This window comes from Blennius ocellaris (assembly GCF_963422515.1).
Source record: "Blennius ocellaris genome assembly, chromosome: 13".
NCBI classification, from domain to species: Eukaryota; Metazoa; Chordata; class Actinopteri; order Blenniiformes; family Blenniidae; genus Blennius; species Blennius ocellaris.
Genome location: NC_137662.1, coordinates 21,300,946 through 21,322,062, shown reverse-complemented (window position 1 = coordinate 21,322,062; position 21,117 = coordinate 21,300,946). Strand labels below are relative to the sequence as shown.

The 21,117-nt window shown below is 42.9% G+C and overlaps 2 protein-coding genes across 2 annotated transcripts; both read left to right on the top strand.

Annotated features, from left to right (window-relative positions):
- Window positions 1–2,610: 2,610 nt before the first annotated feature.
- Window positions 2,611–10,597, top strand: ifngr1l (interferon gamma receptor 1-like). Its single transcript, XM_080507228.1, has 7 exons — window positions 2,611–2,850; window positions 6,868–7,000; window positions 7,338–7,522; window positions 7,633–7,832; window positions 8,024–8,201; window positions 8,679–8,806; window positions 8,898–10,597. The coding sequence occupies exons 1-7, from the start codon at window positions 2,778–2,780 to the stop codon at window positions 9,237–9,239; spliced, it is 1,239 nt and encodes a 412-aa protein (XP_080363354.1). The 5' UTR covers window positions 2,611–2,777; the 3' UTR covers window positions 9,240–10,597.
- A 5,986-nt stretch (window positions 10,598–16,583) lies between these two features.
- il22ra2 (interleukin 22 receptor, alpha 2) lies at window positions 16,584–17,119 on the top strand. Its single transcript, XM_080507848.1, has 2 exons — window positions 16,584–16,815; window positions 16,920–17,119. The coding sequence occupies exons 1-2, from the start codon at window positions 16,608–16,610 to the stop codon at window positions 17,081–17,083; spliced, it is 372 nt and encodes a 123-aa protein (XP_080363974.1). The 5' UTR covers window positions 16,584–16,607; the 3' UTR covers window positions 17,084–17,119.
- The last annotated feature ends 3,998 nt before the right edge of the window (window positions 17,120–21,117 follow it).

Genomic DNA, 21,117 nt, shown 5'->3' with positions numbered 1-21,117 from the left:
AGGACATTCAATCTGACTTTGTTTTCTGGGTTATGAGGAGCTTCTCCAGGAATCACTGTGAAGGATCACGTTGGTTTCATGACAGAGGCGATGGCAGAAGATATTAAAAAAAAACCCATCTCTGGTTCCCATGTCTCCACTGTTATCCCTTCATCTGCAGGTTAAGGTAGAATAAATAAAGTATTGGACATGTGGAACAATTGCAAGTGTCTTATTAGTCACATTTAATGTTTTGGGTTGGGTTTTTTTGCAAATAGCCCAGATTATTTGGTAGGACAGGGGATCTTTTATAGAAAAAGATGTTTGTAATTTGATTAACTTAAAGCTTAATATCCCCCCTTTTTTTATCTGCTATCATAAATACTTTTGGCCAAATGCCACATTCACTGCTGCAAATGGAGGGGGAATACACCTCCTTTCCCTTGTTTTAAGAATGAATTTAAAATGTATTAGAGCTCCATAATGACTTTGAAAGAGCCACCAGATTTCTAAACTGTTGTTATTTTAATGTTTCTGCTCCATGCCTGGAGAACAGTTTTTGTTTTTTAAATCTAATTTCATATGCTATTGCTGTTTTGTGTACCTCTGACACCCTCTAGCATCTGGTTTGTTTATAGTCCTATACAAGAGTTTGTATTAAATAAAAAAATTTTTTTTTAAATAAACCAAAAAAAACATCTACATCATCGTAAATGAGGCAAGTGACGATGACGCGTCATAGCGAGTTTTTAAACTGCAGTCTGAACTGTAGTTTGTCAATGGGAATGGGTTCGCAAATGGGATTTTGTAAAACAAATGCTGCCACCAGCTTCATTTTTAATAGATTTCCTCAAATAGCAAGTAAAGTTGTTAAAGGGACTCGACACTGCCACCCAAATACAGCCGAGGCACGAGAGAAATCTTAGGTATTTCCTCTTGTAAAACAAATTGGAGAACACATTGAGTTCTGAAAAATAAAGGTACAATTGAGATAAAGTTATGATAGAGATGCAGAAAACATTGAAACATAGCTCATTGGTTCATGAAAACCTTAAAGCAGAGATTACAATTGACTGTTAAAGTTGCGATCACGTTCTCAAGTGCAGGATTAAGGCGGTGACAGGAGCAAAATAACAGCCCACGCCTCAGAAATGAAAACTTTCTGGAGAGATAATCCCATCCAGCACTGTGCCACCGGTTTAGACGTGACTCTCTGTTTGAGTCACCCCACAAGCCCAGAGGTCAAAGTGACTTTATGGGTCAAGGGTTGAAGTTTGCCCGGTTAAAAACAGCCTTAATCTCACTCTCCAAGTCCAGGCTGGCAGTAAACATGAAGGCTCCGTCACTGGTCATGTCCAGCATCATGAGCAGTTCAGTTTCCCATCTGTGCAGATTTGCCAGATTATTACACAACACAGGAATGCACATGCTATGTTGCTCTGTAATGTGATATGAGAATATGTGCAGCAGGACATCCACAGCGCAAAACTATACAGGGACATAAACATTTTTTTATTTTTTTTTAAACATTAGAGCAATCGTAAAAGGGTTTGAAGCGGTTTCGGTGTTTGCTGTGCGACTTACCTCAGAGTGCTGCTGTGGAGCAGAGATGTGAATGCGTCAGTTTGAGGCTGGGATGGGGAGGAAAACTCACACATCCAGCTGACGTCAGGATGAGGGGAGTTTACCAGAGAGGAAACTGTAGCTCACATTAAGTTGGAGGCTGGGCTCAGCTCTCAGAGCTGTGTGCTGTAACACATTAAAAAAAAAAGGGCTTTCACGTTACTTCAACACAAGTACAGATGTTCTTCTCCAATGAAACTAAGCTGTTATTAAGGTTTTCACAGGGCTCAGGAGAGTCTTAACATACAAGTTAAAAGTTCAACGTCAGTTTTCAAAACCTGATCAGTGTAATAACCGGATTATCACAATAAGTCTTTTAATTGTAATGAAATGGGACATTGAAGAGTCATCTTCTGAGAACAAGTTTGGCTCTTTTTGTTTTTGACATTTCTGGTGATTTCCAAGCCTGTTGCATTCACGTACCATCGGACATATCGCATTTACTTCTTCGGACTTCCCTACTGACTGAAAACTGATTTGACAATTAGAACTCGGTCACTGAATTTACATAAATATTCGTTTTATATATCTATATATCTTGATTGCATTTTTTCTTTTTATGCAATGGCTATTTTTGTTTTGTTTTGCCCATCTTTGTTGACAATAACAATGTATTTATTTAACATCTGGACACCTCCGTCCATTTTTACTCTGTTGAGCAGCTAATTAGTCATCTCTTTCAGCTCATACAGCTTGTAATCAATCAATTTTGTGATTTCCCTTTCATTACTCATCATATTAAGTCCAATGTATCTGTGCAATGAGTTCAACCTTAAATTTGGAGTGTGCGAGTTCCAAGGTTTGGATCCACGTCGTGAGACTGAAAATCCGTTTGCGATGCAAGTAGAAATTACTCGCTTTTGTTGAGATACGTCAACTTATCAGCTATGTTTGTTTTCTGGTGCACTTTTCGTCTTTTGAAATTCAACCCCGTCGGGGGAAGTGGGTCCAAGGCTTCCGAGGCTCCTTGAAAGCATCATCCCTCCCAGGCTTCAGATCCGGGAAGTTGCTCCCAGCAAGCAGTCGGTCGTCTTTCTGGGATCGTTTCTCGCGGCTCCGCCCGCTCTGGTTTCTCCGCAGCTCCGTGATGTAACGTACCACCGTTTGTCGCCTTCTTCGGTATCTTCTTCTGACAACAAACAGCGAGCACCGGCGGTGGGGAATACAAGGGAGGGATGGTCTCCATGGATTTCGCCTCATTCCTTGGCGTTTCCTTCGCCCTGCTCGCGGTCGTCGTCTGGGCTCGTGGTGAGTTCATGGCCGGTGGCCGTCGACGGTTCTCTCCCGTAATAATTAATACGTCTGTGACATTATTTCACCTCGGAAACGTTTATGAGAATTGTTTTAAAAGAAGGGAGGTTAATGTGGCTGGGAAACAAACATGGCGGCCGGTTCCCTGACGTCTGACCAAAACACTGTGAATCTGCATCTGATTTATTTAATGAGGTGGTGAAAAAAAATCATCTCCTATCTTCTTAGATCGACAGCCTTTCAATGTGTACAACCTTACGGGAAAACGGTGATAAAAAGCCTTTTAAAAAGCTCGGGAATAATTGTGAATAACATAATAAATGTTTGTCATCATAACGGTCGAGAGGAAACAACAGACTCCTTCTGCTTGTTCTAACACAGGTTGTCTGTAGTTCCTCTTTCGAGTTTTCAGTATTACCCAATACTCAAGTTGTGCAACATGTCTGAGACATATCAAGCCCCCCCCCCCCCCCCCCCCCCAAAACAAATGTGCATTTCTTCATGTGAAAATAAATAACACCTTGCATTTGCAGGGGGGGAAACATACTTGTGTTTTTGTATTTGTGCATCAGTTAGAAAAGAGTGAGCAAATCTGACTCGTTTTGTTTGACACATAAAGGAGATCGTCTTGGGTTTTTCGACCTTATTGAAAACAACAAAACGATATGCAAGGTTCGTAGCCACAGGGCGACCGTGCCAATGTTGGGATGGTCGTGTTGTTACGTCACATGACCCACCGTGTGTGAAACAACACTTCAAACACTCCAACGTCTCACTGGCCAAGTGTTTGGTTTAAGTTACTCAGTAATTTGGACATAATAGACCTCTGATGGTAAATCTCTCTAGTGCTGAATAAATCAAGAAACGTCGAAGGTTCTCTAGTTCTCTAATTCACAATTCTTCCAATTGCAGTACGATAGAGAACACAACACAGTTGTGTCACTGAGCAAACTCGACTTCACGACCACAAGCCGCCTGTCAATCAGAGTCACCTGGTGACGCTTGACTCAGTGCGAGAGTGGAAGTGGCAAGATTCTCTGTGGTGACGGAAGCCACAAGCGGAATCCACAGCTCCGAATGTTACGGTTTACACGACTCCGTTTCATGTACAGCTCCTAATCTGTTTTTGTTGTTTTTTTCTTCTAAAGGGTTGAGTTGTAATGAAACCACAGTGCGGCTAAACGTTAACAGCCCGGAAGCTGGTATAAGCATCCGAACACCCGGTGTCGTGTAAACGGACCCCCTCCAACAGTGAAGACAGCTTTCGCGTACACAGTTTTTTTTCCCCGTTGCCGTGGAAACGGGGGGGGGGGGGGGGGGGGGGGGGCTCCGAGAGTTGCGCTCCAGTTGGTCGAGGACGTCCAGATGGGCACCGCCGCTCGCTTCCGTAGACGTCCAGAGACGCTGGAGACGGAACGAGTGTGGAACTGACCAACGGCGCCGGAACAATTCCGCTCTTCAGGAGCGACGTTGAGTAACTCGGCGAAACACGTTTGCCACGTGCGGAGAGCCACGACAGGGCCACTTCTGTTTTCTTTGACCAGTGCGTCGCTTCCTCTGCAGCCACGTGCAGTTTTCCCATGCACGCCAACCAACGTTCATCTGGGGGGGGGGGGGGAATTCCTACTGATCTCAATGATTAGTTGCAGACGCAGCCACTTTCCAGTGAACCCTGCGTCGGCCCGAAAGAGAACATTTCCGAGTAATGCCTGGATAAATATCTTGATTGTCTCCAGTACATTCCGTAATACCAAACACATGTTTTTGAGGTATTTGTGGTAGGCGGTCTGCCAAAATGAAATAACGTTTGATAGTCCGCATTCGCCACAGCCTGGCGACGCTCCGTAAACACGCCGTGAAATGTTAATGTTGCGTTTGGTGGTTTTCAGAGACTTTGTGTTAAAATCATGCAGATTGGAGCTGGAAACTCAAAGGGCTAATGGAGCCTGGAGTCGCTGGCTTTTAAGAATTTCAAACATGTTTGCGAGAGTTGCATTGCAGGCTATGCGCTACAGCGGCTGTCCAGAAGAACAGCCGCTGTAGCGTGTCAAAAATAACCCGGCTGCTGTTTGTTTTCCGTACTGAAGACACACACACACACACACACATGCATGGAGAGGACAGAATGCTCTAAACATAAACAATGGAGAGAAACAATAGAAAAAAAGACAAATTGAATGCATCAAACGTTGTGGCATAATATCTAAATATATATTGTGTCGTGATACGGCCTCAGAATATTGAGGTGTAGGTGAAAGGATCACGTTTCCTCCACACAGCGAACACGCACTCGCTTGTCGTTATTTATCATTATTTTTTTCACGAAAAACGTTTCTTCTGGGCGAGCTGCTAGCTTTACCCGTCTGTGCACGGCGTTCAGGGCGTCGTCGGGGAGAGCGCAGGCGACGTGCGTCGTCGTGTTTTCAATGTAACGCGGGTCCGATGTTTTCTGTTTTAACTGCAGAAAGTGATGAGTCACTAAGCAGCAACTTGTCCTGTCATGACTGGGGCTTTCCCACAAGACTCTTGTTCCCCCTGTTCGCTGCAGGTCCAGTGTTGTAAAGGGAGAAACGTTGAGGGAGTTCGTATTAAATTATTCAGTAGCTTTAATGGCGTTTAATTGGGAGCTGTCAGCAAAAAACCTCAAAACGGTCATACTGTAATAAAGTATTGACTAACATCGTGTACAGTGGTATTAATGATGACATTCGTAACTAATGCAGGACGAGTTCCGACTATTGTCTCCTCCTGCTTTTTCGTTCTCGTTGAATCTCGTGGCCGAATTTGAAGCCACTCTTTGCATCAAAACGTTTTTTGTGTCTTGATGCTTTACGAAGCGCTCATGTGACCTCCGGTAAGGTTTGCTTTCTCTTCCTGCCTTTTATCTGTTATTTCTGCTTTGTAGGCACTTGTCATGTGAGTGCGGTTTGGTCACCATAACTTGTGATGTTTATTGACTTCTGGTTCCCATCATATTTATTTGCGAGACTAAGAACTTTTTGCTTTGTCTTCTAATAGCTTACCTACTTTGAGGATAAATCCTTGTGTTTTTTGGGTTGTTTTTTTTTTGCAGGTTTCAGAGGATCGTAGGACTTGTATCGTCTGGTTCTTGTTAATAATTGACATTAGCAGTTTAACTTAGAAGCTCTGCCTGTGTGTGTGTGTGCCTGTGTGTGTGTGTGTGTGTGTGTGTGTGTGTGTGTGTGTGTGTGTGTGTGTGTGTGTGTGTGTGTGTGTGTGTGTGTGTGTGTGTGTGTGTGTGTGTGTGTGTGTGTGTGTGTGTGTGTGTGTGTGTGTGTGTGTGTGTGTGTGTGTGTGTGTGTGAGAGAGAGAGACTTGTGGCGACAGCCTCCGACACCAACGTCTCTGTTGTGGTTGTCACCTCGTTTCCGCAGTGAACATGCGGCCACGTCTATTACCCCCCCCCCGTGTCTTCGTGCACCTTCAGCGTTTGCGTGGGTGGGTGTGATCACATGGGAACACGCACACGGGATTTCACAGAGGAAACAAAACCATGTTTGGTTTTGTTTTTGTTTGTTTTTTTGGACTCGTGACCATAAACGTGTTCTTCTTTGACTCTTATGAATGAAACGATCGCAGCTTCCAATGTTGCAATGTGAATTTTGTAACTATCGTGTTACTACAGTGGAGATAGACGTCTTGTTTGTCTGAATACAGGATGGAGGTTGAATTTTATTCGGTCGGTATAGGTGGTGAAACCGCACATCCGTCTGTTTCCTCCTCGCCTTGCAGAACATCCTGCAGCATTTAGACACCACCCTGATCACAGATCTGCTTTTAGCCGCTGTGTGGCCTGCGCCCTCTGGTGGCGCATTAATTGCATTGCACCACACTGAGATCTTGGTTGACTCCAACCTATTAAAAAAAAAAAGAAGCGCCCTGAAGGGTTGTGGATCAGATCGACCGTCATTGTCCTGCGATCTTCTGTCAATGTCTTCCGGGTGTTTTTACGTCGTGCCGACCCTGCAGCCTGACGCTCGTTTGCCTCAACAGTGGAGCCGCCGGCGAACGTGACCCTGCACTGCCAGAGTATGAACAACGTCTTGAAGTGGGAGTACGACCGGGACACGCCGGGACTCAAGTTCAGAGTCGACATCGGAGCCTATTATGGAACAAATATGGAGGGGTGGGTGTTTTGTTTGTTGACACAGTATGTTTTACAATGCATTTGCTTACAGCTCACAGTTTTAAGATGGGGAAGGTGGAGAAATAGAAGCAAATGTGGCCCGGAAATGTTAAGATTTAGCCTCTAAGTCAAACTAATACAATATAGTGTACATTTAACATCCAGGAGTAGATTCACGAGCAACAACTCAAAGTAGTTTCTGTTTCCAAGCGTTGAATTTGAGTTTCTTGTGTGTAAAAGCCTGAAAGAAAATCCTAATGATGAATCAGTTTGAAACTCCACGCAAGCTGTGACCTTTGACCTCAAGGCCGTTTAAATGAGTCGTTTTGTTTTCCAGTTTTCGTAATGTGTCTTGGGTGGAGCCTCCCGCCCTCGAGGCTGACCTCTCCTTCCTGTCGGAACCGTCCCAAATCTATTACCTGACCGTGACCGCCGTGGTCGGCAACGAGGAGTCTGAGCCCGCCCCGTCGGAGGACGGCATCACCTTCAGCTACTACAAGGACGCAAACGCCAATCATATATGTGAGCCACGATTTGGAAACGAGTCCCAATTAGTCCATGAGAAAATAGAGCGAAATCGCCGGCGTGGGTCCGTAGCGTGACTCTGTGCCGTCTCCACTGTGCGTCGTCAGGTTTCGTGGCGCTCCCGTCGGTCAACGTCACGGCCAGGCCCCACGACCGCGTCCTGCTGCGCTTCCAGCACCCGTGGCTCACGCTGTACGAGGAGGTGCGCGGCGGCCGGGAGGCGAGGACCAGGAGGAAGAAAAGCCACGACGCGCCCCCGAGCGACGAGCTGCCCTTTTTCGAGTACAAGGTCACAATCGTCAGCCAGGTCAGTTTCACTTTTTTTCCCCCCACTTCCCGTCGGAGGAAATGCGACCTTTCGCCAGTTTCCCATATTTGATTACCACGCCAACAAAAAGGGGGGGGGGGGGTTTGATTTGACGCCAAAGTTTGATTGCCAAGGTTCGTCTTTAAGGCGTTGGTCAGTTTTCTTGAGTTCCTCCGTTTCCCCGTGTGCAGAAGGAGGATCACACGTACCAGTGCGAGGAGGCGGTGTGCGAGGAGCTGCTGCCGGTCGACCCCCAGCAGGACCAGCACTGCCTGCAGATCAACGGGGAAATGGACCTGGACCCGACGCCCATGCTGGTGAAAGGCAGCCGAGTGTTCTGCGCCCAGTCGTTTCAGGAAACGGCTCCCGGTTGAGTGACCTCCTGCCCTTTGTTTCTACGTTCCGCGCCCGCCGCGAAGCATCGTGGGTTGGCAAATAAAAGCTTACTTGAAGCGGCGTGGGGAAGCGGGGCCGGCGCTTTGCCTCTGTGCGCCTCGTGGCGTTTAAGAACTTGACCTTAAAAGATGTTTGGACTGCGCCTCCGCGCAGTCCAAACATCTTTTAAGATCAAGTTCTTAAACGCCTCCCGAGTCTCTGGTGTGACGTGGCGCTTCTATGTAATCTGCAGCTTTTGCCTTTTTAAACCGTTTTATTTCACATTTAAAGTCATTCAACATTGAGGTTTTTTTGCCTCTAGGACACAAAAATGTTAAAGGTTTATAGACTTTTTTTTTTATAGACGTTCTCCAGCTTTCAGCTCCAACAGACCATGACGGATGTTTTACAGCCGCTTCCCTTTGCGATAACATTTCTTTGTGTGTTTTTTTTGTTTGTTTTTTTGTTCAGATCAGACGTATTTCTACGTCGGGGCGGTCTTGTCGGCTGCGGTACTCACCGTGCTCGCGCTCGTCTTCTACATGATGTTCCGCAAAAAGACGAAGCCCTCGAGAGACGCTCATCCCCCCAGGCCCCTGGTACGCCAGTATTGACCCGTTCAGATTGAGCTCGTTCAGATTGGGTTTGTTCGGGTTGCAGTCGACACTGACCGAAAGCCGTCTCTTGTAGAACGTCTCCCACCAGGGGACGCAGCAGACCCTGATCCCGGTGGAGGAGTCGATCACCGTGATGGACGTGGTGCCTCCGTCGCCCACGCCGCTCCTGGACGGCACCGACGTCCAGGACTGCCTGGACCTCACGTCCCCCGCCGCTATTTCCGCCGACGACACCCTCCGCATGCGCCTCGGGCCGCCGCCCCGTGACGACGGGGAGACCGGCGTCGGAGAGGAGGAGTCGGCGTACCAGCACGGCGGCAGCCTGGACGAGGACGAGCCCCCGTCCAGCTACGAGAGGCGCGGCGTGCCCCTGCGGCTGGGGCCGGGCGACCAGATCGAGGGCTACCGCGGCTGAACGCTCTCCAAGTCCCGCACGGTCAGCAGGTTACACATTTCCCCGAACGCAGACAAACGTGTCAAAGGGTCGCCGAGAAGGAGCTGTAAGATCCGCGACGCCGCTTTAACGTCAATAAATAGGTCAGTGGTCGCCAACGCCGCATGCGAAACGATGATTACAGCAGCCTCAACATTTCTTTAGAGAGTAAACAAACAAACAGAGCTTGACGTCCTTTATCAGTCAAAGATTCACACACGATGGGATCAACAATCCGCCCAGACAGAATAACTGCTTCCATCCATCGTGCTGTTATAATATAAACAATGTTTTCCTAACATCGGGGGGGGGGAAATGTACTTTTTTTTAAAAATAGTACTATTAGAATAACCCCGAGTTGTGAGGTAAGAATCACGTCTTGCTGCTTTTTTCTTTTCCGCCGTTGGAGCCGGCGAGGAAACGTGAACCGATGAGGGTTAGGGTTAGCTAACTGCTAGCTAATTAGCATTTAGCTAATTGCTAGTTGCAGGACAGCGAGTTTCAGGGAGTTTTGCTTCAAAGTCCGAGACACTGTGAGGAAAGTGGAGATACGAGGGCGCAGCAGCGCTAAGGGCTGGTGGTTCTACCTCACCAGGGTGGATTTCACACCTCAAACTGATTCCCGTCAAAAAAGAACTCCTCAAAAAGGAGCCTCGCATTAATTTTAGATCAATAATCAGGTTATTTTTTTTCGTTTCCCTCATCCGACGTCTTTTGCATTCATCAGTAATCCTGCAGCCAAAATCTGATTATTTGCACTCGTGTTTTTTTTCCTGTGTAATCAGGCTACTAAGCTCCTTTAGTTCACATTTGATGGACACAAAAAAACGGGCATCTCAATGTTTTTTTTACTGTAAATATGTGACTTTATCTCGAACATTTTGAATTTAATTCCCCTTTTTCCGTTTGAACATGTTGAAAGGTGCCTAATCATGTATGTAAACAAGTGCTTCATTTACTTCACGTCTGCGCTACGCAAACGGTTTGAAAATGAATGAAAGGCTCAATGTGTGAGGAAAATAGATATTCCTAAAGGAACGGCGTCGGCCGTGACGCAAGAGTCCAAGCGACTGATGATTTTAAGGATTCGATCGGTGCCTCGTTTCTGTGACCCAACAATCCTTCATTCGCTCTGTTCACACAGTGAACTGGGTGTTATTAGCACTTTATTCAGCGTTGAAATAACTTGTAAAGTTGTTTTTGCCAACATTCAAAGAAGAAAATGATTCAATCCATCCTTAGAATTATATATATATATTTTTTTTTTTTTTTTTTTGCAGGTTGCATTTTGCCAAAACTGATGTGTTGTGCATCTTAATAAAAGCCTTGTACTGCATGTACCTTTTTATTGTGTGTTGACTTTCCTTGTTTGCTGGCTTGAATAGAAGAAGTTGAGGGCAGAGCTCTTCCATCCGGTTCTGCTGCGCGTTTGTTTGTATGCGAGGGAACAAACGCATCACGTGAGCGACGTGACATTTGAGCCATTCGCTCTGTTCCTCCCTTTGAATCCAGTAAAGCGACGAGGAACCCCCCCCCCCCCCCCCCTCCTCCTCCCCCCCGCATGTCCTACAACAACGTGTGTGTGCCGTTTCCTTCCTCTTCTCAGGAGTGTGTGTGTGTGTGTGTGTGTGAGCCGCTTCCAGTAAGTCGATGACTTTTCACCTCTGCCGAGGATTTGTTCATCCTGAATCCACATATTAGTCTCACATCTTCACTGTTCTCGCACTTTGAACTCAACTAAACCTGATTATTGTCTGATAGATGTGTACACAAGTGAGTTTTGCTGAGTGTGTTGTATTTATAAACTGCAAAATAACACATGTTATGTCCAGTCTTTTAGACAATAATTTGCAGTTTTTTCTAGAATAGAGTATCAATTGCAACCAAATCTGAAAGTGTTGTCTGACATGTACGTCCACTGTCCATCATATATTAAATCCACAATAAAATATATTAAAAGCCCTATGCGAGCCACTGTACATCATTAACCACTAAAAACAGTAAGAATCCTCTAAAACACAACAAAATCTAAAACGACTTAGAATTTCACTGTACGTCAGACATAAAAATCCACTAAAACTCAATAACATCCACTGTATATCATACATTATCCACTCAAAACAATAGAAATCCACTGAGACGCTCTAAAATATACTAAAAGCACTATAAGATCCACTATCTCATTCATTAACCACTCAAAACAGTAAGAATCCTCAAAAACACTACAAAATACAGCTGAAACAATAAAACCCACTGTTAATCACACCAGCACACCAAAGGAGGCAAGTTATTAGATAATTGTAAAAATATGATGATAAAGTAATGAAAAATAGTTGTTAATAACATAATTATATACTGCCTTGGCAGATATGATGTTATTGGTCGTCATTACATGATTGGTTGTTGCAGCAACATTATAATATAAACAGTTCAGCTTAAAATGGACTTTTATTCATGGTTCATCTGTCTTCTACTCTGAACTCAGAATCAACCATTTCAGTTGTCAATATAAAAAAAACAACCTTTTCTTCACATTTAGCCTCGCAATTTTCAATATTTATTCTATCTTTTGATTACGTCATTTGCCATTTTACCCACTAAACCTTCACTATTTGTGTTCTTACTATTATAGACATTTTCAGTAGCTCCTAATTCAACCGGTTTGTTCCTACCTCTACTAACTTCCACGATTTATCCCGACTCACCTCTGCCTGTTTCAGCAAGTTTCCCATTACTTTCAGATGTTCGACCCAGTTTTAACCACACGCTCATAAATACATCAGGGAGTCCAGATCTCTTCTGTCTTTACAGTAGAAATGAGCAACCTGGAGGCCTGTGAGGTACAATGAAATGAAATGCGTTCCTCTAGTCAAACCGTCACTCGTTGACTTAACTTTAATCCAAATGTGGCCATTTACCTCAAAATTAATGTTGAAATTAACTCGAGAAATAATTCAGAATGCAGGGAAAGTTCAGTCTACTGTCTACAACTATCCCACCTGTTATATTTACTTTATTCAGAAACGTTCTCTGTCTTCATTAGATTCATAATGAACCTTTTTTGTTTTGTTTTTTTGTATAAACATTTTACCTATTTACTGTGACGCCGTCACAGAATCACGATCCGTCTCTTCGCTCCGACATGCAGTCGTTTCTCTCTCTCGCCTCCACAAAAGTTGTTTGTTGTTTCGTTATTGATAGTCCGCATTCTTTAAAGTTTGTAGATACCAACAGAACCGTAGTTTAAGTTGGGACATTTGGTCTTAGTTACTGTAATCGTGACTTTAAATGTGGAAAACGTGTCAGAAGTTGTTATTATACACGATATTCAAACTGATCCATTTTACTGCTGAGCACTAAAAGGCTGATGCAGATTAATCGTATTTGTCTGTGTGGATTTATTCACATGCATTTGATCAGATTTTCACTAAAAACCTTCTCACCCGAATTGCATGAAACTTTCAGGGATTATTTCTTTATGATAATTTTTTTTGTTTGGACCAAAACCATTTCAGAAAAAAAAAAATACATATAAAAACAAAAAACTGTTAAACTGTGAAAAAAATGTCCCTTTCATATCATCACACTAAATTTCCCTTTGACATTTTCTCGTAATATTTGCACCAATACAAAGGTCCTGATACTTTGACTCTTTGAAATGTCGCAGCCGGTGAGCAAATATATTTAAGTCAATACGTGTAATTATCCTGACTTCCCCCTGTGGAAATACCCTCAGGTATAATAGATTAGACAGAAATCAGCTAAGAGGATTATAAACTCGAGATCATCCGCTGAGATAACAACAAAATAAAATAATAAAAAAATTACAATATGTAATTGGAGGATGCAGGATATAAAAATAGCCCCATTTATCTCAGCGGCCACTGCAAATATTCATGTGCCCTTTAACGAAAGTAATAATTAACACGATGTGGAAACAGAAGTGGCGGACAAGAAGTAGTAAAGATGTCACCTTTCCTTCTTCCCGTGACTCCGACGCTTTGTTTCCTCTGCGTCGTTACTACGCAACGTGGTTCCAGGAAAGTGTTTGGGTTCATTGTGACATTTTTTTATTTTTTTATTTTTTTCAATACAAGCGGCGGCCGTCCGTCTCTGGTTCTGGTAAAGGCGCGAAAACGGGGTCACGGTTTGGTTAAAAAAAAAACCAACAACAACAAAAAAAAACACCCGAGATTCACGAGGCGTCGTCTGAACAAAGGTAACTTTAGATTTGCTGGAGCAACAATGGGTCTAATGTCACCTAAACCCGACCTTTACAACTCTGCAGGCGAGGGGAGAAGAACTCAAAAACACACACACACACACAAATAAAATAAATTTAAAAAATCATCTGCATTAATACCAGCAAAAATAAAAAAAAAATAAAAAAAATCACCTGCATTAATAACAGCAAAAATAAAAAAAAATCATCTGCATTAAAAACAGCAAAAATTAAAAAATCATCTGCATTAATAACAGCAAAAATTACAAAAATTAAAAAATCATCTGCAAAAATAATAATAATAAAAAAAAAAACTAACGTTAAAGTTGAAGCTGGTTCGTGTGTAAACTGATCCGGAACAAAAAACACAAAATCAGTCCAAAAATGACGTCAAGCAGGTGTAATGTTACCTGAGTGACCCGGTTGTGTCACAAAAAAAAAAAAAAAAAAGGGAAAATGCCATAAATGGTACCTGGAGGAATATGAATGGGGAAGTTGGCGGGACGTTAAAGGCCGAAGCGGCCGAGGAGGGAGGGAGTGGATCCGGATCCGGCTGCGGCTCGTCTGCCACTTTCCTGACGACCTCCGACTGCATCATGTCCGCTCTGCTGCTGCTGCTGCTGCTGCAGGGAATCCTGCACATCTGCAGCCCGCAAGGTAAACCCCCTAAAAAATACAGTCAATCCAAAATATAAGTTTGTTTCATGTTTGTCACTGGGATATGAAGACTGTTAATGTGAGAACTACAAATGATGGGGAAACAAGTGAGTTTTTACAGCGTCTTCCAACGAAAGGTGGTTTATTTAAAAAAAATTCTCAGGAATAATTGCACCTGTTTTAGAAACTTAAGTGATGAGATTTTACCGCCCGCTTTTAAAATGTGACCGAATTTAAGCCAATTTCAATTCGTCACTCTTGCCTTTATAGCAATTTCTTTTTTGTATTTGTCTTCTCGTCACTCACTCTTATGTGTTATATGAGGAAAATCTGATTAAAGTCTCTGCAGGGAGAACACATGTAAACACTTCTTCCTGATTATAGTATGAACAATAATATTGATTACGTGTGTATTCCACTGTACTGTACTGTACTATGTGTGGCTCTCACTCTTCTCCATATGGAGACAAAATCACTGACTATGGAAAAAAAAACGGAATAATTTGCGCATGTTTATTAAGGTACAACATTTAGGGTCAAATGCTGATGCACTGGGGGAAAAAAACAAACAATTTCGTTTAGTTATGACAACTTTTTGAAGGGATTATTTCTTTTTAATTCGATCAATTAGATCGAGTTGATCAGGTTCATCTCAGTCCAGAAAACATTGATTTTAACTGCCGGCTCTGAATGAACCGACGATTAAAAAAAAAAAAAAAATCTTTACTCGCTGTTGTTCCGCTGCTTAGACATCCGAACATTTTGACCTTTCCGGCGGAGCGTTTAAAGGAACTTGACGTCTAAATATCTTGTTTGGGATGTATTGTTCTGTTCAGAGGTGCTGGCTCCACCCGCCCCGCTCACATTCAACTCTGTGGACTATAAAAACATCCTGCAGTGGTCTGCGACCAACAACAGCTCCTCACTGCTGTACTACACTCAGTGGAAGATGTGAGTGTGCGCACACACACACACACACACACACACACACACACACACACACACACACACACACACACACACACACACACACACACACACACACACACACACACACACACACACACACACACACACACACACACACACACACACACACACACACACGTTCTCGACCTTAAAAGAACTTCTCTTCACAGGATGTTTAAACTTCACTTCACTCACAAAAAAGCTCTTTGAATTTTCATTTTTAAAAACTGAAATAGCAGGTGGTTTGTACATCTTCAGGTTTCTTTTGGTTCTTTTCCAGATTGTATATTCTCTCGTTGAGAAAAAAAAAACAAAAACCTAAATACAAAACAATTAATAGTCGTTTCTTCCTTTTCAAGTTTTTACACAAAAGTTAGATTTTGAAAGGTAATAAATTACTCTGGAAATGTATTCGATTTGGGCTCCAAACTACCAAGTATCTTTAAACAAAGCAGTTTAAAAACAACTTGACTAAATCTATCATACACTTTTAACCAGTTAGTTTAATGCTTTCTAAATACATTTTTAGTCAACCTTTTAATTAAATAACTCCGTTAAACATTATGCAAGACTTTGTAAGTCACTCACATTAAACGTCATGTCACGAAAAGTGGAATTTCACAGGCGCTCCTGAACGCACCAAACAACCGACGGAGATTTAAACAACAAACATTAAATAAAGAGCCGCGTCACGAGACACTCACCTGCTGAACGCCAGAGGTCGTACACGGCGTCGCGCGCCACAGTTCAGCCACGACCAGGAAGAAGAACAACAACTTCTTTGTTTTGTTAAAGCAAAAAAAAAAAAAACATTTTTAAATGACGCCGCTCTGGTTGCAGCGGCGACCCGGGTGCGTCTCTCACAATGAGCCGGGCGGAAACGTGAAGATGAACATTAGTTCCACCTAAATAATTTCTCCCGGGTTTTTTTTTTCTTTCTATTTTTTTATTCAAAAGTAAGTATTGCAAATCTCCCCTAATAAAGAAAGTCATATTATATAAATATACAGAAATAGTTAAACAGTTCAGATCACCGCTCTGTAGTTTGGACAAACAAAACTGTTTCCTCTTACGATTAGTATTTATTATTACGATCATGTTAACAGGTCGTATAGAGACTGATCCATTTAAAGTTGAATAAATAGTTTAGGTTGACGATAAAACGAAGAGATCAGGGATTATTACAGGTTCCTTTACATCAGCTGCGACATGAAAACACAACTTTCGCAATCATAATGTAATTGTTTTAATTTTAGTTTTGATGTTTGTCACTCAGGCGTCACAATTTCTAAACTTGAAATACAGTGATTTTTCTCTTACATCAGAGTATTTGTATTTACTCCATTACAACACTGGTAATTCCTGACTTGTGGTCCTCGCAGGGGGGAACTCTGGACTCTCGCACACTCTTAAGAACACCTAACGATAAAAGGAGGAAATAAAACAGACGTATGAGTTTGTGTCTGAGGTCCCCCGATGTTTCCAGAAGGTGTGATTGTCCCATGTTGCCCCTCTGTCCCCTCAGCTACGGCGAGGCCGACTGGCTCGACGTGGGCGGCTGCCAGGGGATCAAGCAGCTCCACTGCGACCTCAGCGGCGTGACCTCCGACCCCAGGGAGTGGTACTATGCCAGGGTGAGCTCCGTCTCGCCGTCCACCAGCAGCAAGTCGGCCTGGGCCCTGTCCCCGAGGTTCAGCCCCCGCCTGGACAGTGAGTCTCCCTCCGGCCCACGTTAAAACTTCTTCGTTGTTGAGCTTTTGGAGTATTGTGCGTGTGATTCACAAACGGGGTGAAATGTAAATCAATGTGCGCAGCCACAATCAGCCCCCCGACTCTGAGGGTGAGCGTCACGAAGCAAGGCATCGTGGTCCGGGTGAAGACGCTGAGGCCGCAGGTCCGGAGGATCCACAGGAATCTGCGCTTCAAGATCTACGTCACCTCCAGTGGCGGGGAAGAGGTACACAGCAAACACGCCTGACGGGCATCAGAGGTCCTCTTACATGTTTCCCAATCAATCTGTATGACCTGCAACCTGCATTAGGAATATATGAGAACGTAGGAGAGAAAAAAGCAGAGGTTGTTTTTTTTGTGTGTTTTTTTTTTAACACTAATCATTGAAGAAGCTGCTGTCTGGCGTCGTTTCAACACCAACAAGGATAAAAATTGACAACCAATTAATTAACGAGTCCCAAAGTATCACACAGCTTTCATAGGATGATGCTCTTTTTGGAAAATATAACACAATAATGCACACTGAGAATAAAGTCTCGAATATATATATATATATTTTTTTTTAATCTATAAATATCCAAATATTGACTTTACCTTCCCAGTTACTCACAATAAGATCAAAGGTCAAATCTCTTGAGTCCACAAAGAAACCTCATAGTGACCGTTTTCATGCAGAAGCGCCAAAAGTACACACATTCTCAGGTTCAATTAAAAACTACTGCATAAATACAACTTCAGGATAAGTTGTAGATGTGTTGCACTTTTAGGTCAGGAACTGAATTATTTTTCTTAATTTGAATATAAAACACAGTGAAATAATTTTTTCCCCCCACAGTGTTTACATAAAGTGATGGCATATAGCCATTATAGAAAAGGAAATATGAAAATCTTAATTGTCCTTATCGACGTTAAAAAGGTGTCAAGAATGCACAGAAAAGACAATACAGATATTTGTATGTACTGTAAAGGCAGAGAGGAAATGTAAATATTCCAGTTCAAATTCTCTGTATTTTGCACCAGAGAGTTTCAGTAAAGTCCACTTTATGTTGAGATTCTAGTCATTTCCAGTAGTTTTGTAAAATATATATATAGATATTATGGTTTATACTCTGCCGCAGCAAAGAAAAACGTTAAAGTTTAAAGGCATTATTATGTAAAATTCTCTTTCTAATGGATTTCCCATACCTGGGATTGATGCCACAGAGGCGAGGAAACTCTGTCATCTCTCTTGTTTCAGGTTTTAAAAAACTGTGTTGCTCAAACCAGCCAATCAGAAATCAAACCCTATATAGTGTCATCAGGGGTTTTTAGCCAATCCCAGTCAAGGTAGGCTCCTCCCCCCCTTTGACTCCTCCCACAACCAGGCAGCTCTGCTCTGGCACATGGCACCACGAGAGGAAGGACTTCCTCATCTTCCCATAGATGGGCATATGTGGGCGGAGCCAGTCCAGCTCACACAGACACAGCAGATTCTGAATGCAGCGCCTGTGATCCAATATTCTAATGGAGGGGAAATCAAAGAAAAGCTTGGATTTGGGGGAAATAAACTTTGAATACGACGTTTTTGGACCAATGAGACCCAGTGAAAATGTTGAAAAGTTGAATAATGTGATTACTTTAAATGTAAAGATTATTATGGCATCATTTTATCCGCTTGGCCCACTTGAGATCAAATTGTGATGTTTGTGGCCCCTGAACCAGACATTTCAGGTAAAATACAGTCTTGATGTAATGAAATAGAGGAGGAAGAAAGAGGAGGAACAGAAATAACACAAAACGAGAACAATCTCACCCCCCCCCAAAAAAAGGGAAGAACTTTAAATGCTTGTGATTTGCTGTTAAAGTTCACCACCTGCTGTGTCCCGGAGGCCAACGACCTCCCCCTGATTCCATCTCTTCTCCTCCTCAGGAAGTCTTCCACATGAACTGCTGCTCCAAAACTCTGAAGGACCTGCGCCAGACCAAGTACTGCCTCCAGGCCCAGATCGTCATCCCGCTGCCGGGCCGGAGCAGCGGCCGCAGCCCCCGGACCTGCGTCTCCACCGTCTGATCGCACCGGTCCTCGGCTCCACGTCCGTGAGAAGGTGTGTGGAACCTCTGGAGCCTGAAGACAAAGAAACAAAAAAACCAAAAACAAACTAGAAGTCAAGTATCAGCTGTCACGTAACAATGGCTGCAGGCCGCGAGACGGAAAGAGGGAGGGAAAATGAAACTCCTGGAGGAGAAATCCGTCTTCACAATGCCTATAATTACCTCCACCCACTCACTCGCCACACCCAGGCCGCTATTTTTAGATCTGTCAGGTTCGCCTCCGCTCACGCCTGTTCAAGTAAGTTTAAGAGTACTTTACTCCAAATCCCTACAGTAATATTCTTTGATTTTGGTTGTAGTAATAAAGGAGTATTTCTAGTATTGCCCTGAAGTGGAATTGGGCATAAACCTATGAAGGATTCTGTTTTATTGCATTTTGACAAGAGGCGAGAGACCATTATTTTTGACCAACATATTCTAGTTAGTTTAAGAGTACTTTACTCCAAATTCCTACAGTAATAGTCTTTGATATTACTTGTAGTAATAACAGAGCATATCTCGTATTGCACTGAAGTGAAATTAGATGTAAACCTATGAAGGATTCTGTTTTATTGCATTTTGAAAACAGCCGAGACCATTATTTTCGACCAACAAATTCTAGTAAGTTTAAGTACTTTTCTCCAAATTCCTACAGTAATATTCTTTCATATTTCTTGTAGTAACAAAGGAGTATGTCTAGTATTGCACTGAAGTGAAATTGGGTGTAACCCTATGAATACTTGTGTTTCACAACAAATTGTAAACAGACTGTCTGCTTTCAGGGCTTTAATTTTGAAGGATTTCCTTCCAGCGTTGCGGCTGTACGCTGGCTTGTGTTTTTACCGTAAAGGCGCTCATAAAAGCGCAGTTAAAAATTGAGTGCGGGCTCACTTGACGGCAGTAGCGTTGCGGCTGTACGCTGGCTTGTGTTTTTACCGTAAAGGCGCTCATAAAAGCGCAGTTAAAAATTGAGTGCGGGCTCACTTGACGGCAGTAGCGTTGCGGCTGTACGCTGACTTATGTTTTTACCGTAAAAGCGTTAATAAAAGCGCAGTTAAAAATTGAGTGCGGGCTCGCTTGACGGCAGTTTCTTGTCCCCGTCCTCTGTTTGCTTGCAGACTCACCGGACTCACGGCCTCGCCATCCGTCACCTCAGCTTCAACGACCTCTCGCTACCTCCACGGCCGCAGCCACCGACACTTTTACCACTCCGGCATTAAGGACGTGCAACTTTAACTCCGAGACAAACAAAAAGGTTATTTTTTTTATGATAATGATGCGCCTGCAGATGAAGACGATGTGTTGGTCCAGTTATATTAGAACATCTGGATTGTTTCTTTTATTTTTATGTTCACGCAGCAACTGTAAAGTCTAAATTCAATGTTTTGTTTTTGTTTCGTTTTATTTTTCTTCATATTTAACACGGAAACTTCCAGATTAAATACAAACAGACGACAGGATTTGAGCAACAGTGAGCTCGAACAGGATAATATGACAAAGACGGAATGTCGTTTACCTCAGTTAATACGGCTTTTGTTTGACGTGCAATGCATGAATATATATATATATTTATATATAGCCAGATATATATAGCCAGATTCATGTTGCGTTTGCCACATTGCAAATAAAAAAACAGATTCTGTTTACACAGATTTCTGCCTCTTGAGTCATACGTTTGTGTGGGTTTTGGTATAAATTCTTCTTTTTACCAGCAGTCATATTAAATGTGCGATTTTTCTGTTATTTTAACATTTTCAACCAACCATTCCCCCCCCCCCCCCCATAAATTGCATATAAAGTTGATTATTTGTTGAAATGTACCGATTCAAACCAGACAGGCATGGCAATTATTGATTGCTTCTTTACCAATAATAATACGGTAATGAGTAATCAGATCAACTACAATAACATTGCCAAAAACCTAATAAGTAACTACATGAAGGAGAAGCAATAAACAGTGTTTTTATCACATTTTGTGCTGAATAAAACTTTGATTTACAAAATAAAATAAAATTGAAGGTTCATCTGTGAACGGAAAAAAACAAAAGCGACTTTCGTCTTTGATTTCAACTTTATTCAAAATGTCGATAAACTTGATACTCTTGATCAATCAGGCATGAAATAACCAATAACAACCAATACTGTAATGATAACAAACACTCACTGACACACACACACCTCCGTCGGCGTGGCGCCAGCCATTTCTCAGAG